The following is a 22,485-nucleotide window of genomic DNA, read 5'->3' on the forward strand; positions in this document are numbered from 1 at the left end:
GCCTCTCCTACACGGTTCTGATTGTGTAGTATTAATAAAAGGGTTTTCCAGTAAAAAGAAAATTAATGGTCTATCCTCAGGATCGGCCATCAATATCTGATCAGTGGGGGTCTGACTGTCGGCACCTTCACCGATCAGCTGTTTTGAAGGGTCCGTAGTGCTCGTGAAAGCGCTGCTTCCTCTTCATTCCCTTTACCGCTCTGTACTGTGAAACGCCAATACACTTGTAGTTTTACAGTATTACAGCCTTCTCCCATTCACTTGAATGAGCTTAGCGGACCCTTCAAAACAGCTGATCGGTGGAGTTGATGAGAGTCGGACCGCTGCTGATCAGATGTTGATGGTCTATCCTGAGGATCGGCGATCAATTTCTTCTCACTACAAAACCCCTTTAAATTTAGCTGGATTCTTTATTTAACTGAAAATAAAAGCTAAATATCTAAATGAACTCGAATGAATTCACAGCAGATATATGTGTAGATTTCAGGTTTTAGCCCCTCCTTCTCATGCTTTTCCTACCGGGTTCAGATTGTGTAAATTTTTTGGGGAAATATTATTTTTCATTAAACCAATAGTCATAATACATTTAATTTTCATTTAAAAATAAAAAAAATTTGCCCGATATGATAAATACTCTTCTCTCTTTAACCTTAATGGTAGCTTCATTCCCTTTTCATGTATCACTGAAATTAAATTAAATAGATGCAGCTGTCATTTTTGGAAAACACCTTGGAGCAGGGGTGGGACCAGCTCTCTTGGGCCAAAGCAGAAATTTCAAAATGCACCCCCTCCTCCTTAAATAATAAGGTTATTGATAGCTGCTGGATGGACAATCATTCCCACAATTCCCTAGTGTCCATAAGTACACACCACATTTCTCTTACCTCAATGTAGGGCCCACTGGCCACCCAACCACATGTATTTAGTAGGGTCCACAAGCTCCGGCAGCTCGTCTTTCTCAGGGGTGTTCTTTTATTAAATCTATCATTTCTGACCCCCCTACTGAATGCCACCTTAGGCGAGTGCCTACTCTGCCTACACCTTGCCCTGCCTCTGTCTAAAAGTAAAAAAACAACATTGACAGCTGTCAAAAGCCTGACATAGAGAATTCTTGAGACTTTACAGTAGCGTCTGCAAATTGTACAGGAAGTTATATATATATACACACAGGAAGTCGTCAGGTGAACTTGTTTTGATAACCCACTCGATTACATTCATAATTTGTCTAAACGGCCGGCCAGTCATCCGAACACACCATACAAATTTGGCCATATTTATTTAACAATAACTTGCAGATGATCCGTCATTGACTTGTTCCGGCAGCTGTTGTATTCTTAATTCAGGACTCCAGGGAATTTTATGTTTCCCATGAAGCTAAAATAATTCTAATTAAAAGGTAAAAGAAAAAAAACAAAGACGCAAATATTTTCAGCCCGAGAGGCATATTTTATCTTAAGTCCAAATTTTTGTTAAAAGGGACCATTTTTCTAATTTTGAGACCTCCGATTAATTTAAAAAAAACAAGAAAAATTGAAAATCTTTGTGGTAACATAATTCACATTTATTTGACTTAATTCTTTCACTACTTGTCAAGAACCTTTTTTTTTTTTTTTTTTAAAGTAGTAACAAAATAATCTTATTCCATTTTCTTCTCTCGTCTGCGTGCTGTAGAGGCACTTGTGGTGAACACGCATTACCGCAAACTCTTATGATGCTTGCTGTCAAAGCCATTTATTTATGCAACTGCCTTGGAAAAGCCTGAGGCCTGTAAGCAGCCATGAAAGATTTCAGAGTCATGGTGTGGGGTCATGAGAGGGAAAAAAAAAAAAGGCACAGAAAAAGTAAAAAAAAAAAAAAATCACTCTGCTGGTTATGAGAAAGGATCTGACACAGGAAATAGTCACATATGGCTCTGATTTGTAACGTCCGGGACTTCCCTTTCAAATCTCATTATATCCACAGCTCAGAGCCGAGTGTGGCATTCGTTTCTTGTTCTGCTCGTCCAGTGAAATTACCGTGCAGCCCAAAACAGATGGCAGCGAGGTGATGGCTTCTTCACTTTATGGCGAGAGTCCGAAATTGCATGTATATATTAGGCACTGCGAAGCAGCCTGAGAACATCAACCCGGCTCCGATCTGTCATAAGGAATCACAGAGGGGGGAGGGGCGTAAAAAATAAAATGTACCTTTCCTGTACTATGAAATGCTGTATTCTATGGAGGGACCCCGATTCCCTGGTGTTCATTGTGATGACATTTATATTATATATACAACTTAGTTTCTTTTTTGCTATTTTATGCATGGATGTTTTTTATGTTTTTTTTTTAAAATATAGAAAAAATATCAAAAGGCAGTAAATATCTATGGATCAAATCATAATTTAAAAAAAATAACTAAATAGAAAATGTGACATTGTACACGGATCCGTGACCAATGAGCAGATTGTCTTAATTTTAAAACTATTACAAATTAATTTAAAGTATAATTCGTTTTATGTGGGGTTTTTTTTGTGTTTTTTTCGGCCGGGTTCCCACGAAACGGATACGCTGCGTAAAAACCACGCAGCCTATCCGACCTGGAACCCGCACCACGTTTCTGCTGCGGAAAGCACCAGTAAAAAACGCTCATACTGGCGTAACCCGATGGAGTGGCAACGTGTCCCTCCTGAGCAGTCCGTTCCGGCCTCCCTGGATAATACTGCAACCCATGTGACTGCTGCAGCCTGTGATTAGCTGCAGCGGCGGTCACATGGGATGCAATGTCAGCCCAAGAGGCCGGACTGCAGGAAGGAGGAGGGCGTTCTGGGTAAGTATGATTTTTTTTCCGTGGTTGCGATTTTTGCAGCGTAATCGCTGCGATTACGCTGCAAAAGTTGCAACACTTGGCTTCCTGTTGCAGGTTTTTCATCCCCATTGAATTCAATTGGAAAAAACCCACAACGGTAAACCAACAAAAAAGCAGCATAAATTGACAAGCTGCAGAATTAAATTCCGCACCGCTGGTCAATTTAATAACATTTACGCTGCAGGTTTTTTTCCGCAGCGTGGGCATGAGATTTTCTAAATCTCATCCACTTTGCTGCTACTGTAAACGCAGAGGAATTTTCACACACAATTCTGTTGCGGAAGTTCTGCAGCGTTTACGCTAGGTGGGAACCCGGCCTTACACCTTTTCTACATAGTTGTGCTCTGTTGTGCTCGTTCAGAGCCTCCATTGGCGGTTCCATCGGGGCTTCCGTTTCTTTTGATGGTAAGAATTCCGGAGCATGAAGCTTTATTCTTGCCGTCAAAAATACTGTAACCCCAACATACCTCCTTATAATCGATGGCGTCTGCCAGTGATCGTTTGGATCCACAGAATTTGTCGCTGCCTCATGGCTTTCATTGTGAACATAGTCTTAACCATACACAACCTGGTTTATAAATTGTGCGAATAGTCAAATAATTGTCAAGGATTCAAGGAAAAAGCCACAATTTTTAAAGGGGGTTTGTCAGTGAGTTGGTACTTACTATAGAGATGGCAAAATTCCCCTGCTTCCCCCTCCACCCCCGATTATGCTTGCTTTCAATTTGTCCAACATCACCCCTTTTTTTTTTCGCAATGGGGCAGTTAAAGGTTTTTCTTTCTTTCATAAACAATATTTATCACCCATCCTGTGATCGTTTGGGGTCAAAACACTGGGACCCGCACCGACGGCAAGAACGGGCTTATCTTGCCGTCCATATGAATGGAGCAGTAGCGCATGCTCGACCAACGCTCCATTTACTTTCATTCTTTCATTTTACTTGTTGTAAATCACCGACCGATTTCTACAATCGGACCTCTGTTGTATCCCCAACACTGTGGGGGTTCTGAGCACTGGCAGATGCTTCGCTGACGGTCATTGAAATGTGGCACCTGGCTCAGTGCACTTGTGCACTTGCTTATTGGTGTGGACTGTATGCCGTGGATGATGGTGATAAAGGTTGACAATTTTAGCAGAATCGAATATCACTCTTCATATCCATTATTACGTATTCCTGGACAAAATTTGAGCACTCCAGGATTGACAAACTGGTATGGATTTTTTTGGAGCCAAACATTATCTTTCACCCAAGAAAAGTAGATTACATAGCTGTTGTGCTATATTCTCCCTGTTGTCTGCATAAACCTCTAGTAAATATGCACTAATCTGCACTAATACGCAATGCGTATGCTTCACTTAGACAGGGAACCCAACTTTTAACTAAGGGTATCATCCAAAAAGTAGGAATCTATCATTGATCTACATTCTTTATTGCCATGTAAAAAATTCACAAAAACACTTAAAGGGATTTTCCAGCTTCTGACAACTGATGAGCTGTCCACCGGATAGGTCATCAGTACATGATCTGTGGGGATCCGATTCCCGGGCCCTGCACAAATCAGCAGTTGGCTCCGGCCACTGAATAGCGGCCGAGCTGCAGTACTGTTCAAGTGAATAGGAGCGGACCTTCAGTTCAGCAGCACGGCCGCTATGCTATGTATGGAGTCAAATGCTTCCGGGCTCCGTACATAGCATTATGTGCCACAACATCCGGTGCCCGCAGGCCACCGGATTGGCTTATCGGTGTGGGGATCGGGTGTCGGACACGCACCGATGATATACTGGTGACCTATCCGGTGGATAGGTCATCAGTTGTCAGAAGGTGGACAACTCCTTTAAGGGCCAAAACTTTCTTCTATCATTTGATCTTATTCTCTATAAATGTGCTAATAAAGAATGTAGATCAATGAAGACCTGAGGGCTCGAATTCCATCTTTTCGAATGCAGAGAGTTGAGCATGACTGAACAATTTGAGAAGGGGCATAGCTGGGGTTGAATGGGCCCCGGGTGCCAGGGGAGTTGAACACAAACCAGTCTGCCTTCACCAGGGTATTCAGATACAGGATTAGGGCAGTGATCTGATCCTTACCCCCGGTAGATGGAAAGCCTAGTGACGGCTCTAAATTGAACATTCATGTTTATAGAAGGATCGTTCTGAAAAAGATATTCCTACAGACAGAACATCTGGCCCACCGTCTATGGCCCACTAAATATTTCCATGTTTTGAATTCAGAAATAGAGCAACATACTATCTTCTCAGTTTTCTTTTTGAATTCGGTGTCCATTGCTTGACATAAAGGTGACTTGGTTCAAAAACATGAAGGTTTGGATTCAATTTTCTTAACGTAAAACATCGTATTGTTATTGTATCAAACATCTCAGAATTCACAGGTCACTTTTTAGAATTCATTGGTTTTTATCCACTCTGACCGGTCTCTTTGAGGAAACGCCTGGGGCGATTTTGCTCCTGCCCTTCGCGTGCTACATTGGGTGTCTCGTCTTCGCTTCCATTATGAGTGTCAGCTGTGAGCAGGCCTCGGTATTGTCTCTTTCTCTGGCAGACCTCTTACAAGAACCCCTGCTTGGAGGTTCATGATGAAGTAATCCGATTAGGTCTTTTGCGGGGAGAGTACATAGGGAGTTCCTTCTTTTCAATGTGCTACTTAGCGGATAAATGTGTTTTGTGGGAAATTGCAAATGACATTATGATTACTAAGGCCAGTGTGGGTTTCATTTAAAAGTGATCAAAATCAACAGGCCGCAGAAAATTGGGATTGGCAGGAGAATATCCCAAGTGCGAGAATCTTTTTATGTGACTACTGAAAACATGTTAACCGTTTCAGTGTCTGAAGGAAACTATTGTATTTAAGTGCCGATTAAATCCCTCGTGCCGATTAAATCCCTCCAGGAAAAAAAGATGTAATCGGGTTCTTACAAAACAAGGATCAGAGGTTGAAGGTATCTTGAGAGAGAGAAAAAAAGAGAAAAAATTCAAATTAAGGTCTCGTTCATAAAAATGTTTTTGTTTAAATATTTTTTCTTTTCTTTTTTAAACATAAATGTTTGGATCCATAGACTGATTCCATGTACTTCTTTGGGATTCACATTGATGCCTAAATCCTCATTTGGTGATTACTTTGCATTTGTTTCATCAAGATGTTCCATGTTTTTAGCAGAATCAAAAACACACAGCATGCCTGATCACTGGGTCCAGCAAGGAATTACGTTTTTAACCACAAAAATGAATTAGAAAATGTTTCAATCTGTTCCTATTGACTTTTATGATGCAAAAAGGAATTATCAAGAAGAAAAAAAAAAATTCCCCTATTTTTAACTTTAATGGGAGCATAAAATGTACATGGGGGAGGGGTTACATTGCATTGTAAAGTAGATTAAAAACTCAGGCAATGTGTCTAATGTCTTAGGCTCTAGGCTGTTAACCTCTATATAGGTAGCCATGTATAAAATATATCTAGGAGAACATATATTAGGTTTTTTTAACATCACTGGAGAGCCCTACCTCAGAGGTATATGTTGGGAGAATCTCTCGACATAAATCTCCGACGGAGGGCTGCGAAATATGCCACTCTATAGGCGCACCGTGGAATACATTGCTAATAGGCTTCACAGTAAAAAAAATAGCGTATACCGCCCAATATACAGGTTTTTTTTTTATTGTATCAATGTATAAAATAAAGCATAGTCTACTATGCTATTCTATACAGCAAAATAAGTATTTTTGCTTTCTAAGTTTGAGTTCACATCACGTTATGGCCTATGTTCGACATATGTTCCGGGAAAGCTCCCGTTGTGTACACAGAACCCATTCATAGACCCTCATTCACCCAGGATACGTCAAAAGAGCGATCTGTTGGCATACGCTGGGCCTACCTTTTTATTTTGCTGTATCGTCTAGCGTATTAGGCTTCACTACTCTATTCAGATGGCGACAGTAAAAAAACATACGTGCCGGAGGGCCTATTAGCGACATATACATACTACAGTGGCATACGTATATCACAGCCTTCCAATTGAACATATACGTCGGAAGATACTCCCGACGTATATACTGTCTGATGTAGGGCTGTAGCGTGATGTGAAAACGTCTTACAGTTGCCCATGCACATGAGATTGCTATCTTCCCTATCCCGACTCCTCTATAAACATTTATTTTAGCAGGAAAATGGGGAAAAGCCCCGCTAGACACCTCAGTCCCCTCTAGATACCTCTGACATTAGCTTATTTCCCGGGTAAGCCAAGGATCGGCTATATTGAAATCCAAGTTCGGGTTAGCATTGTTCTAATGACTATGACCAGACATGCAAATATATTTAGCGATTTCTTGAGGAATTTTTCATACAATTTTTCTATTTACAAGCATGAGTACAATTGAATATCTGCATTGGGCCTCACTGAGCCAATTGTTGTCCAAGGGGTTCTCCACTTTGAACAATCTCTGCTTGTTAGAAGGGTCCATCGACAATAAGCTGATCACAACGTGTCAACCTGCTGGGACCCCCAGCGATGATCTGTAATCTTTGGGGAAATCTGGCAGTAAGTGTTAAATTTCCCTGCAGCGCCACCACAGGATGAATTAAGCATTATACAGTTCAATAGATTTGCAGGATGGGACTGGTTCTCCAGGGCAAGAGACGCTCTTTGTCGCTGTATTCCACTCCAAACAACTCATTGATTTAATTATCTGTATATCTGATGCAATGTAGGAATTTTGCTCCAGACAGCCCAAGCTGGATCCAGCTATTCCAAGGTGTGGTCTTCAGGCTTGTGAATATTAAAAGTTTTGTAACTAAAGGGTATACACTTTTTGATTTTTAGTTTTTTTTTAAATATCAATAATATGAGTATAGAAATCTCTGATCCAAAAGCCAGTAGACCATAGACCTCCTGGCACAGAGGTGGCACAAACAAGAATATTTTGCATAAATGATGCTTTATTCTATAATCTTTATAATATCTACATTATTATTTTCTCCACAGGGATTTACAAGAAGGATGATCTTTGTTCCTTCAGGTCTGAATCTCAAGCTCATGTATGTCAACAGATTGATCACACAATCGTCATGCTCGAGGTCATCTCCGATATCACTGAGCCCATCTCGCCAGTCTTCTCGATCAGCAACAACTTTATCCAAGTGTTTATTAGTGGACAGAATTCTCAAAATAGTTGCTGTGACAAATCCGACAAAACTTTTTACTCTATCTTACCAGCTAAGAAAATTTCAAAAATATGTTTCAATGGACCAACGCCCAAGGCTATAAGACTACGTCTCAATGGTTCTCAGAATTCTACCAAACTTATCTTGGCGCTGTTTTATGATGTTCCGAATAGTTTCTATATTGTGTGGAGAGGGAGGAAATACTCAACAATTATCTATGACTCTGAGCCCAAATTTCAAAGTGAAAACCAAGTTTCAAGTTATTTCAGTTTCCGAGATAATTTGTTGTATGTCATCCTCCAAGGAGATGAGCCAGTGGAAATATGGACCAATCTATCCATCCACTTATTTTTTTATGTGGCTTTGGGAACAAGCCAGGACTTGCACAGTCAACTGCCATGGCAGCTGGCAACATTTGTAAGCATTGCCCCATCTCAAGTAACAGTAGTTCAGACTTTACAAGGAAGGGCTGAGACATTAGAGGCCATGATGGACAACCACTTAAAGCGTAATCGGCATTGCCCTTCAATTCATGAGGAAAGACCAAGAGTTAAACGTCAGTCTGAGCCACCTAATAAAGTTGACCATGTCAGATATAAACAAGAAAGCCTGAAAGAATTGCTCATTGTGGAAATACATGACTGCGTTACACCAGGACAACCTGCTACATTAAATGTCACAGGTACTCCTTTAAGCTACAGTTATCTGCAGAACATCGTAACAAATATTATTGGTGCACTTCAGACTGGAGAACTTGAGAAGGCCATTCCTATCCACATTGACTCATTGATGGTCATTGTGCCAACTGCACAGAACAGCAGCAGGTACTTCTGAATATATAGGAGACGCAATGATAAGTTTATACGTGTACAAGAGTATGAACGCTCGTTCCTTTCATATCTAAGAAGAATCGATAAAAAAAATCTTAATAGCTGTGATTATAAACGTACCCCTTTTATTTTAAGTGTGAAACATGTTGGCAGGAGATCCTGAAATTAAGGAGATTGTTTTCATTGTATATTCATGTGTTTCGAACAGTATTGATTCTCCTTGTGGAGATCCAGCTGGTAGGGAGTCTTTAGAGCAATGCACCTTGGGAAAAGTATGCAAATTAGCTCTCTTCCAGAAGGAAGAAAACTGTCCCTCTGGTGCCACCTATAGGTAGCTACCTTTGAGTTAATATTTGACCCTTTAAAGAGCCTTGAATTGGGTTATCAGCCAAGCCAAAGACAAGTATCCGTAGAAGTTCTAATCGGGGGCCTAGAAAGCCAGTTTTCTTTCTTCTGAAGAAGACATTTTTATCATATCTTTATGTGTGGAATGTTCTCCAATATAATCCTATAAGTAATAGAGTTTTTCACTTGAAAAATATCCTATCTGGCCCCACCACCTCTCCAGGTGAAGACTAAATGCAACCACGACCGACTGCCTTGCCATACAGGAAGGTGGTCAAGGATTTCCAACCTCTGATAGGGTTCTCGAAAGGTAGTGGATATGCAAATAATGTTTAAGGTGTCTCATAATGGCATCATGAAGCTGGCCCAGCGACCAGTAGATCACCTTAGGTCTGGCTTCAGAAAATCCTGCCAATCAGCTGTTATAGCTAGGGGAAGCTGTGTCTTTCCCGTGCAAGGGTAGCTGTCGCATAGTGTTGCATGCTATAACACTTAAGGTACTTTTACACTGGCCAATTTTGGCCGATGTAATAAGACCGCTTGTTGATCGGCTCTCGTTTTCTCCTTTCACAAGGAACTTTTATGGGGACGAATGCTCGCTACTATCATCGCTCGTCCCCATATATTTGAATCAGGTCGCCAGCAAATCACCTTTACAAAGGGAGATGTGCTGCCGACAATAATATTTTACACATTTAAATCTATATGATCAGTTTATGAACGAGCATTTACTCGTTCATCTGCTGATTGCTTTCCCTGTTTTTGTAGCGTCCATGGCCTCGGGCCGTCGGGTTGACTCACTTCCCGACGCCCGCATCCATGGATCTCACTTCCGCTCCGGTCCGCTGTGTCCCATAGGGTGCGCGTGCACACTCGTGCACGCTCTTAAAGGCCAGTACGTGCACATGAAAATAATCATCATCATCAACCCACGTTATTTCCTGGTCTATAAGAAGGCTCCACCCCTTCTGATCCTTGCCTGAGCTTTGTTAGTTTATCCCAAGTCTGTCTTTCAAATGGTCCCTTAGTGTTTCCCGTTACAGTTGTTACCCGTGCCCTGTTACCTGTTCCTCTATCCCGTGCTGTGGTCTTGTTCCTGTATCTACTACTGTTGGAGTCGTGTCCTGCTGCAGCTGCTGTCGTTTGCCACGTCCAGTGTCTTCTGCCACAAATAGTACTGCCCGCCACGTCTGGCGCAACCTGCTGCACAGACCTCTATCCATGCTGAAGCCACAGCCACTGTCTGGACTAGTTCAGGTACTCGAGTGTTACGAACTGCTATAGACTTCTGTATAGACTGAGACCTGGTCAGCTGCCTCTCCGCTATGGCGGAGAGGCCTAGTGGGTCCACACACCCTGTAACAGTTACAGTACGCTCAGGCCATGGAACCTGCTGGCCAGCCCAAGACCGCAGTCCAGAAGATACAGTCGGGAGATGCATGACCTACGCACACATCAGGAACAACTCCTTGAGGCTGTAAATTCTATCATGGTCCGTCTGGATCTACTCACTGTTCCACCTCCGATTCTTGCTCCAGAGGCTGTTGCTGTACCACTGCCCGTTGCTCCTCCTGTTTTTTCCAGATCCACAGTTCCTCTGCCTCTTCCTCCTCGCTATAACGGTGATCCCAGAGCATGTAGAGGATTTATTAACCAATGCACGGTTCATTTTAAGCTACGGGCTCATCTCTTCCCCTCCAAGGAGGCCAAAGTAGCATTTATCATCTCCCTTCTTGCTGGCAAGGCCCTCGCATGGGCGAACCCAATCTTGGGGCAACAAGGACCGGTATCCTCCGACCTAGCCTTGCCTGCAGTCCTTTTGTGCCGTGTTCGAGGAGCCGGGTCGAACATCCTCTGCCGCAGCCACTCAGTTGACCCTCAAGCAAGAGGGTTCCACAGTAGGGGAGTATGCGATCTCCTTCCGTACCCTGGAAGCCAAGCTGGCATGGAACAATGAGGCACTGGTGGCGACCTTCTGGCAGGGACTTTCTTCTCGCATAAAGGACGAACTGGCGGCCCGCGACCTTCCTTCTACCTTGGATGCCCTCATCCTGTTAGCCACTCGGGTTGACATGAGAATCTGGGAGCGCACTCAAGAGGTTCGACAGGAGAGCCGGGTCCACAGACCAGCACCCTTGGTCCAGAGACCATTATTGCCTTCTCCTATTGCGCTACCTGAAGAACCCATGCAGGTAGACAGAGTCTGGTTGTCTAAACAAGAGAAGTAGCGCAGACTCTTCTCTGGACTATGTATGTATTGTGGCCTTAAGGGTCATTTTGTGCGCCAGTGCCCACAGAAACCGGGAAACTCCAGTACCTAGGGTTGGTTGGAAAGACAACTCCAGGTGAGACATCTCCAAACGTTAAAACCTATTCCAAATTATCGATTCCTGTGCCCATTGTTTCTGGAGAGACGTCACATCCCTCCTCCGCCTATCTTGACTCCAGAGCAGCTGCTAATTTCATCCAGCAGGATCTGGTGTATCGTTTACATCTACCCACAGTTCTTCTGAAGAGTCCCCTGGCTGTTGCCTCTGTGAATGGTCTACCATTGCCCGATACGATTGTGTTCATCACAGAGCCGTTGACACTACGTGTCGGAGCTCTTCACTCGGAGCAGATCGCCTTCCTTGGACTACCTAAGGCTATCAATCCTATCCTGCTAGGTCTGCCATGGCTTCGCCTACACGCCCCGGTTCTTGACTGGAGATCCAGAGAGATTCTTCAATGGGGTTCCAGATGCCATAGCCATTGCCTGTCACAAGTTTGTCCTGTTATCCCCCCTCTGCCGCAGTCACTCTCCGATCTACCATTTCAGTATGCCAGTTTGGGGGATGTCTTCTGCAAGCGAGAGGCTGAGACGTTGCCTCCACATCGGAATTATGACTGTCCCATTGAACTGGTTCCAAATGCTTCTCTTCCCCGTGTATGGGTATATCCTCTCTCCTTGCCAGAGACTTTATCCATGCCAGCCTATATCAAGGAGAATTTGGAGAGGTGTTTTATACGAAAATCTTCCTCCCCGGCCGGGGCCGGCTTCTTCTTTGTTAAGAACAGAGACGGATCTCTTCGACCCCGCAATGACTACCGTGGTCTCAACCAGATCGCGGTTAAGGACAAATATTTGTTGCCACTTATATCCGAGCTGTTTGATCGCATACGAGGAGCCCAAAAATTTTCTAAGCTAGACCTGCGGGGGGCTTATAACCTAATCCAGATTCCCCGGGGTGACGAATGGAAGATGGCATTTAACACCCATGACGGGCACTACGAATACCTAGTGATGTCCTTCGGACTGTATAACGCTCCCGCAGTCTTTCAGGAATTCATCCGAGATCTCCTCTATATGTGTGTTGTAGTATATCTCGATGATATTTTGATTTTCTCCCCTGATCTGATGACCCATCGGAGACATGTCCGTCAGGTTCTTCTGCGACTTAGGGAGAATCGCTTATATGCCAAGTTGGAGAAGTGCGTGTTTGAAAAGAAGTTTCTTTCTGGGCTACACCATCTCGGATCAAGGTCTTAAGATGGATCCTGAGAAACTAAAGTCTATCCTGGAATGGCCACGTCCTCAAGGCCTGAGGGCCATACAGCAGTTCCTGGGATTCGCCAATTTCTACCGGTAGTTTATTCCAAACTTCTCATCTCTGACAGCTCCCATCTCTACCCTTACCAAGAAGGGTGTAAACGTCAAGGTGTGGACTCCAGGGGCAGAGTCCGCATTTATTAGCCTTAAGAACACCTTCACTTCAGCCTCGATCCTCCATCATCCGTATGTTTCTCGACAGTTCTCATTGGAGGTTCACGCTTCCTCTGTTGGTGCAGGTGCACTTCTGTTCCAGAGGAGCTCCAATGGAAAGGTAGTAGTATGTGGCTATTACTTGAGACTTTTTTCTTCTGCAGAGCGCAATTACTCTATTGGGGATCGGGAGCTACTGGCCATCAAATTGGCTCTGGAGGAGTGGAGACATCTTCTAGAGGGCGCAGCTCACCCCATCTTTGTCTACGACTAAATCGCCGCCAAGCCAGGTGGTCGCTGTTCTTCACCCGTTTCCAATTTTTGCTCCTCCGTCCCGCTGACAAGAATGTGAGGGCCGATGCCATGTCCAAGTCATTTGAGACGGATAACATGGTGGAGTCCCTTAAAACTATCATAGACCCGTCCTGTATTGTCACTGCTAATCCTTTGCAGGTTAGAGACATCCCTCCGGGGAGGACTTTTGTTCGGTTGGCAGATAGGAGAAGAATTATCCGCTGGGGACACAGTTCTAAACTGGCTGGGCAATCTGGTGTTCGTAAAACCCGAGACCTGATTGCTCGTCACTTCTGGTGGCCCACGCTAGCTAAAGATGTTCTGGACTTTGTCTCACACGGTGTGTGCTTCTAACAAAGTTACTCACTCCAAGCTTGCCGGCCTGCTTCAACCTCTGCCTGTACCCAATGCCCCCTGGCAGCACATTGCGATGGACTTTGTCACATACCTTCCCCCCTCAGCAGGATGCAACACTATCTGGGTGGTGGTGGACCGGTTCTCGAAGATGGCACATTTTATCCCGCTCACCGACCTACCTTCTGCTCCCCGACTGGCGAGTCTCTTCATTCAGCACATCTTTCGCTTGCATGGCTTGCCCCTTCACATTGTGTTCGACCGGGGAGTTCAATTTACCTCAAACTTCTGGAGAGCCCTCTGTAAACTGCTGGATGTGAGATTGGACTTTTCCTCAGCTTATCACCCCCAGTGCAATGGGCAAGTTGAGAGGATCAACCGGATCATGGAGAATTATCTCCGCCACTTCATCTCTTTACAGCACAATAACTGGGTACAGCTTCTTCCATGGGCCGAGTTCCCGTACAATAACTACACAAGTGACTTCCACTCCGTTTTACATTGTGCACATTCAACATCCTAGAGTCCCTCTTGCTGTGTCGACTCCATCTCAGGTACCCGCTGCTGACTCTGAATTTGGGGACTTTCTGCAAATCTGGCAACAGACCCGGTCCTCTATTTTGCATGAAGCGAAAAGCGGATACAAAGAGAAGAGAGGTACCAAAGTCTGGCTGTCCTCTCAGAACATTCATTTGAAGGTGCCTTCATACAAGTTTTCTCCCTGGTTCCTTGGTCCTTTTGAAATTCTGCAACAGATAAACCCTGTCTTCTATAAGCTGTGGCTGCCTCCTACCCTCAGAGTCCCCAACTCCTTTCATGTGTCCCTCCTGAAACCAGTGGTCCTGAGCCACTACAGCAAGACTTCTAGTTCCACAGTTGCTCCCAGCAGTTCTTCTGATGTGTTCGAGGTGACGGAGATCCTGGACTGCAAAAGGGTAGGAGGAAGGGCTTTCTATTTGGTGGACTGGAGAGAGTTTGGTCCTGAGGAGAGGTCCTGGGAGCCGGAAAAGAACCTCATTGCTCCTGCTCTCATTAAGAAATTCCTCCCTCGCCCTGGCCCCAAGAAGAGGAGAAGAGGGGGCGTAAGAGGGGGGACTCTGTAGCGTCCATGTCCACGGGCCGTCTTGTTCACTCACCTCCCGACGCCTGCATGGATCTGTGAGCGCTGGTCCCCAACTCCTTCCTAGGAGACGCCAGCGCTCCCTTCCCCTCCGGTCCGCTGTGTCCCGTTGTGTGCGCGCGCTTGTGCCCGCTCTTAAAGGCACAACGCGTGCACATGAAAATAATCATCATCATCAACCCACATGATTTGGCTCCACCCTTTCTGCTCCTTGCCTGAGCATTGTTTGTTATCCCAAGTCTGTCTTGCAAATGGTCCCTTAGTGTTTCCTGTTCCAGTTGTTAACTGTGCCCTGTTACTTGTTCCTGTATCCAGTGCGGTGTTCTTGTTCCTGTGCCTACTAGTGTTGGAGTCGTGTCCTACTGCATTTGCTGTCGTTTTCCACGTACAGTGTCTTCTGCCACATCCCGTACTGCCCGCCACATCTGGCACAACCTGCAGCACCGACCTCTATCCGTGCTGAAGCCACAGCCACTGTCTGGACTAGTTCAGGTACCCGACTGTTACGAACTGCTATAGACTTTTGTATAGACTGAGACCTGGTCACATGCCTCTCAACTATGGCAGACCTAGTGGGTCCACACACCCTGTGACCGTGACAGTTTACACAGGGCAATCACCGGGAATGAGCATTCTTTGAATGCTCGTTTTCCTGTTAATAGGCCAGTGTAAAAGGGCGTTTAGATCCATTGACATTCAACTAATTGGCCAACCATGTAATATATATCTAAGTGGACCGGGTATGGAAAAGCGAAAGACGATTCTTATTAGTAGCGCTCTGCTCTGGCTAACAGGAAGGGGAGAATGGGTCATGATCAATGAATGCCATTATGTCCATATGTCCTAACAGGGTATATGGATAGGGTTTGTCTTATTAAGACAACCCCCTCTAAGAAAACAACCTCTGCAGCCCCAGTAGCTATAGTTAGGAGAACCCTAAAATTGGAACCCTATGTTTTGCGAAATGCAAATGTGAAACAGAAGATATCAAACTATGAAACTCAGCACAGTCTGTTTTCAGTGGAAAATTTCACATTTCAATTTTCTACACTTCGTGTTTATTTTCCTACACATGAAGTGAATATATCCGCACACCCTGGCTATGGTCCATCGGTGGCTTTCAACTCTTTCCTCACGTTAATCTCTGCTTGACATAAAAGAAAACAAACAAAGGATGGATAATGGCTGATAACATGCGGAGTCAAATCTGTTACCATGATTCAGCTCGGCTGGCAGCAGCCAACAAACAGAGACTGGAAGTGTTAATAGTTCACTGGTTCCCCGCCAGCCAGAAGTACATTCTTCTCAATGCTCCCAGTCTAGAAACCAGTGGAAAGCTCTTTTTACTAAGCCCATGTTAATATACAATAATCAGGGTTTATGTACAAGAGTAGACCAAGGGTTTTATGGGGGAAGTTTCATCACAGTTCATATTAGCCTTAAGGATGCAGAAAATATTCCAAAGGTTCTTGGTAAAAAAAAAAAAAATTAAAGAATATATTTTTCTCTATACCTTGCTTATTTTTCTAAATGTTACTCCAGTTATGACTCAGGATAAAGCAGAGATTTAATATTTTCTTCTGCAGCGAGAAGGGCTTTGATCCGGTGCTCATGGTCGCCCCCTTATGGGTAAAGCTAGGTTAATTTTTTTCATAAAATAGGGGAGAAGTAGCCCCAGATACCAAATAAACCGCAGCAGAATTATCCACAATATTATTACTCCTTATCTACAATAATATATTACTACTATAATATCACCCCCATGTACAAGACTATAACTACTACAATACTGTCCTCCATGAACAAGAATATAAATACTATAATACTGGCACTATATACAAAAATATAACTACTATAATGCTGCCCCCTATATACAAGAATATAACTACTATAATACTGCCCCCTATGTGCAAGAATATAACTATTATAATACTGCCCCTATATATAAGAATATAACTACTATAATACTGCCCCCTATGTACAAGTATATGACTTCTATAATACTGCTCCTATGTACAAGAATATAACTACTATAATACTACCCCCTATATACAAGAATATAACTACTATAATACTGCTCCCTATATACAAGAATATAACTACTATAATACTGCCTCCTTTATACAAGAATTTAACTACTATAATACTGCTCCCTATATACAAGAATATAACTACTATAATACTGCCCCTATATACAAGAATATAACTACTATAATACTGCTCCTATATACAAGAATATAACTACTCTAATACTGCCCCTATATACAAGAATATAACTACTATAATACTGCCCCCTATATACAAGAATATAACTAATATAATACTGCCCCTATATACAAGAATATAACTACTATAATACTGCCTCCTATATACAAGAATATAACTACTATAATACTGCTCCTATATACAAGAATATAACTACTATAATACTGCCCCCTATATACAAGAATATAACTACTATAATACTGCCTCCTATATACAAGAATATAACTACTATAATACTGCTCCTATATACAAGAATATAACTACTATAATACTGCCCCCTATATACAAGAATATAACTACTATAATACTGCCCCCTATGTACAAGAATATAATTACTATAACACTGCCCCTATATACAAGAATATAACTACTATAATACTGCCTCCTATATACAAGAATATAACTACTATAATAATGCCCCTATATACAAGAATATAACTACTGTAATACTGCTCCCTATATACAAGAATATAACTACTATAATACTGCCCCCTATATATAAGAATATAACTACTATAATACTGCTCCTATATACAAGAATATAACTACTATAATACTGCTCCTATATACAAGAATATAACTACTGTAATACTGCCCCTATATACAAGAATATAACTACTATAATACTGCCCCCTATATACAAGAATATAACTACTATAATACTGCCCCCTATATACAAGAATATAACTACTATAATACTGCTCCTATATACAAGAATATAACTACTATAAGGGCATGCCCAGACGTGGCGTAGTTCTTCCGCAACTGTCCGCATCAATGCCGCACAGAATCTGCGTTGCAGATTCTGTTGCGGCTCTGCCCAAAATGGGCATTAAATTGATGCGGACTAGCCGTTGCGTATTGAGGTAAAAGTGCTTCCCTTCTCTCTATTATCAGTACAGGATAGAGAGAAGGGACAGCACTTTCCCTAGTGAAAGTAAAAGAATTTCATACTTACCGGCCGTTGTCTTGGTGACGCGTCCCTCTTTCGGCATCCAGCCCGACCTCCCTGGATGACGCGGCAGTCCATGTGACCGCTGCAGCCTGTGATTGGCTGCAGCCGTCACTTAGACTGAAACGTCATCCTGGGAGGCCGGACTGGAGGAAGAAGCAGGGAGTTCTCGGTAAGTAGGAACTTCTATTTTTTTTACAGGTTGCTGTATATTGGGATCGGTAGTCACTGTCCAGGGTGCTGAAACAGTTACTGCCGATCGCTTAACTCTTTCAGCACCCTGGGCAGTGACTATTTACTGACGTCGCCTAGCAACGCTTCCGTAATTACGGGAGCCCCATTGACTTCCTCAGTCAGGCTGTAGACCTAGAAATACATAGGTCCAGCCAGAATGAAGAAATGTCATGTTAGTAAAACCAATACGCTCCGCAGCACACATAACATGTGCATGACAGCTGCGGACTTCATTGCGGAATTTTGACTCTCCATTGAAGTCAATGGAGAAATTCCGCCATGAGTCCGCAACAAGTCCGCGACAAGTCCGCAACAGTCAGTGTATGCTGCGGACACCAAATTCCGCACTGCAGCCTATGCTCCGCAGCGGAATTGTCCGCAACGTGTAAACGAACCCAACCACAAAGCTGTGGAAGGCAATGGAGAAACGTGTACGCTGCGGATTTCCAGAGCAATTCCGCCACGTGTGGTCATGTCCTTATAGTACAATATGTTCATGATCACTAGTTTTTTTCTCACATTTCTATAAAACCTCCTTAAACATTTTGCAGCTCATCTGAAGGGAACCAATACATAACATATCTGTCAGTTGAATGATCTATTAATAAGTGATATTGTTTCTGATTCTATAATTGGCAGCTCTGCTGGAATGTGGTTTTGTTGATTAGATAAGCAGCTGACAAACACCTATGGTTCCTTAACTTCATGTAAACATAAGGACTGGGCAGGTAAATTTCATGCTGTTGGTAGTTGCCAGCTCCAGGTGAACTTGGGCCCTTGATCTACAGAAGCTTCTACGCCGGACTGTGGCCCTGGACTGACGGTCTACCTGGCCTTTTTGGTAGTGCGCTCTTACAACCTTTAGGATTAATGCCCCTATAAAAACACCAAATTGGACATTTATTCATAAAATCTTCTAACTCTTCGGAGGAGACTCAACATTTGCCCCATGTATAGAAAGATTTCTGGTGAGCTGCGCGCGGGGCACTACTATTGAGGGTGCGGATGTCGGTGTTGCATTCAGACCCAGGAGCCTCAGGGGGGCGCCATATAAAAATACCAGTACTATAAATAACACGTGGTAGTCGGGGCCCTGTTAGAGATTCAGGTTTCGTGTCCCGGTTGCTTTACTTTACGCCTCTGGCTGAGCGTATACTTTCCTCTGTACTTTATATGGTTATAACGTACATAACACGAGCTCCCATTACAGTAAAGCAATGTCACAGTCCATGCCGTCCTCCGCGCGCGCGGGGGGGGGGGGGGGGGGTAACGTTCTACTATTGCATCGTTTGACATCGGTTGCCTTTGCCCCTTGGGTAGAGTCACATTAGTGTCTGTAAATTGGATAACAATGGCGCGATGATAAATTCAGGTGGTTGGCAATAAGGTGTTTATCCTCTCGCTTTAATATTACAGCGGGGACGTAATGATGTTTAGCCTTCACTTTAGGTTACGGACGACCCCAGTGGGGCCACACACAGGACCTTTACAACGCTTTAACGAGATGTCAGGTTACCGCCGTCGCCACGGCAACTGGCCAAGGAATCTAATCTCGTCTTCTAGGAACCCAATAAGGCTTACATTGTGTACGCGGCGCCAGTAACTCAAATCAATTAACGCTAATTCTCCGCACTCCGTGATATATTGGGATCACTGGCATTACAAGGGGGAGGGACGGGCCATAATTCACCCAAAATCAGGCTGCGGGGGTATTAATTGGGTGTCCATATTAAATGGGAGGACGACGAGGCAGCGTGAGAGGAGACTGAATGAGTGACTCTCTTGGCTGCTATTGACCTATCAGGAGGAGACGGTGCCCTTTTCTGTAACTTTTATCTATTGCGGTTTTCCCTTTTCGCGTGTCAAGTTGATGTATGATTAAAAATTCATTCGGCGACCTTTCACCCCAGCCGCAGATTAAACAATTTCGCAGGGATGGCATCATTAACGGGGGCTCCGCGTTTAATGATGATTTCTCTAAAAGGCCACAGAGATTCCATTTTAAGCTAACAGATTTATTACACTATTATAACATATCGTAAAGAAGAAAAAAAAGTGGCGCAGTCGGTCAACGTGCGGTTTGGTAAAATAGGAATGGAGGAGGGGGGGGGCTATATCTCTGTAGAATGTTCTTTTTTTATATTACTGTCAATGATAAATGTGGATTAAAGTCAAAAAGGGGAAGATGTAGCAGAGCTGAAATTGTTATTTAAGCTTTTGTACTGATAAAATAATGCAGAATAGGATAATACTACAGATGACTCATCGATATTGGGCCAAATGACTAATTCAGAATTGTTAGTTGAGACAAACACAACTCTGCCGCGTCTGACAAACACATCGCTGCTACGTCTAACATACGCAACAGTACTATATCTGACAAACACCACATTTCTAAGGTTTGAAGAGTTCTACTATATCTGGCAAACACAGCTCTGCTACATTAGACAAACACAGATCTGCTACAATAGACAAACACAGATCTGCTACAATAGACAAACACAGATCTGCTACATTAGACAAACACAGATCTGCTACAATAGACAAACACAGATCTGCTACATCAGACAAATATAGCTCTGCTACATTAGATAGACACTGAAGTTCAGTTGCACCCTGTCTCTGGTGCTTGAGGTATTACGGTCATGTAAGACTATAAACAGTATGTGACAGCCGGGGGTTCCAGGGGCTTCATTTTAGTACTCATATGGGGATGGGGGGTCTTTTGGCCCCCTCAATCGCCAGGGCACGTGTGCAATTTAAACCTCTGCACCCCGTATAGTTATGCACAGCTTGCATTTGCTCCTTTGTATTGTAACTTTCTTCATCATATATTGGATATTATTGCCAAAATTTTTTCAATTTTTCCAATTTTTTCTTTTTTTTCCCATTGAGATGATGAGCCGGGTAAGAGACTCACGGTGGCGACTGTTCAATCATCCTGATTATGCATCCGGTAGCACTTTGTCTGATGGAAATCCTTTAACTTTCCCTGCTATTTATGACTTTTTAAAAGGCCAGCAGCAATTGATGGATACAATTGAATACAGCGCCTGTAATGCGTCTGAAGGAAAAAGTTACTGTAGTGAATCATTACTCGTCCTTTACAGTTATCCGCTCTTTTATGAGCTCATTGTCTGGCCTCATTTACAATTTACTCTAATTCATTACATCATAAATGACATAAAGCATTCTGGGTAATAGGCCTTTTTTTTCTGATTCAAAATCAATTGACAAAAAAAAAAAGTTCCAAGAACATGGATGTGACTTTTTGGCACTGTTTGGAGCAGAATATTACCATGGAGTCACGGCTACTACAGCATTGTGGGTATTCTAATTATGTCGAACAAGTAGCAGCTGTCACCTAAGTAGAGAGTCCTCGAAAAGAAAATAATTGTCAGATAAGCAGGGGCGTGTACCAGATAGCATGCCCCTCCCCTGCAGATCCTACTCTCTGAAGTTAGGGTTGACCTTCCTCTATAAGATACAAAATCCAAAGTCTAGACCCTTCCCTTTTTACCGTTAGGAGGCTGGATCATTCTTCCTCAAGGGTGCACATTGGATCAGCAAAAAAAACTAAAAAGAAACAAGCTTCCCTTTAACCAAGTCCATTCCTTGGCAGATAAGCAGGGGTGTGAACTGTGGTTGGAGGGCTCCATAGCATGAAGATGTAGCCATCTTTATATCTTTTTTTTGTGTGATATCACGCTGCAACGCGTTACCAGAGTCAAGATAAACTTGGCTACGTCGGTACACATTGTGTTGCCAAAATCTATAGTAATAGTTCTTGCAAAAAGGGACATTGACATTGTCTTGACATAATCCACCACCTAAAAAGAAGGTCCTTGAACAGGATTACATTGTACAGTTGCAAAAATTTGGCAGGTAAGCAGAAGGAGGGGCAACCTAATAGCATGCCCTTCCTCCACGTTTAGATACTCTACTGCTTTGGTTGACTACCCCCCCCCCCCTCCCCCATCCACTAATTCACTAGCCTGGACCACCACCCTCAGCACCATTAGCAGGTTGGATCACCTTCAACAGAAGCAGGGGGGGTCCTGTACACTGTAATCGGGAGGGAGGACCTCATCACAGAATTAACCATTATCCCCCTGCAATACTCTTGACAATATTGATTGACACCTTCTAACCACCCTTTTTCATGTTGAATGACCTGAGGCGGGAAGGTGTCAATAAGTTTGGAGTCAGGCAAAGACCTTCCCCTTCTTCACCCTAAGATCAGCAGCGGTGTAGAGCGGGTAGTGTTATATCTAGAAGCATGGCATCATAACGGACCTCCTCCTCCTGCTGCATCTCCTACTTTGTG

At 43.4% G+C, this 22,485-nt stretch overlaps 1 protein-coding gene across 1 annotated transcript in view; it reads left to right on the plus strand.

Moving 5' to 3' along the window:
- Positions 1 to 22,485, plus strand: part of PKHD1 (PKHD1 ciliary IPT domain containing fibrocystin/polyductin) — a 515,144-nt gene that overhangs the window by 449,243 nt on the left and 43,416 nt on the right. The window contains exon 59 of the mRNA XM_075860893.1: positions 7,844 to 8,846. Within this exon, the coding sequence (XP_075717008.1) occupies positions 7,844 to 8,846 (1,003 nt within the window). The remainder of the gene's footprint in view (positions 1 to 7,843; positions 8,847 to 22,485) is intronic.

The sequence above is a fragment of the Rhinoderma darwinii genome, chromosome 4 (assembly GCF_050947455.1).
Source record: "Rhinoderma darwinii isolate aRhiDar2 chromosome 4, aRhiDar2.hap1, whole genome shotgun sequence".
In the NCBI taxonomy this organism is placed as follows: Eukaryota; Metazoa; Chordata; class Amphibia; order Anura; family Rhinodermatidae; genus Rhinoderma; species Rhinoderma darwinii.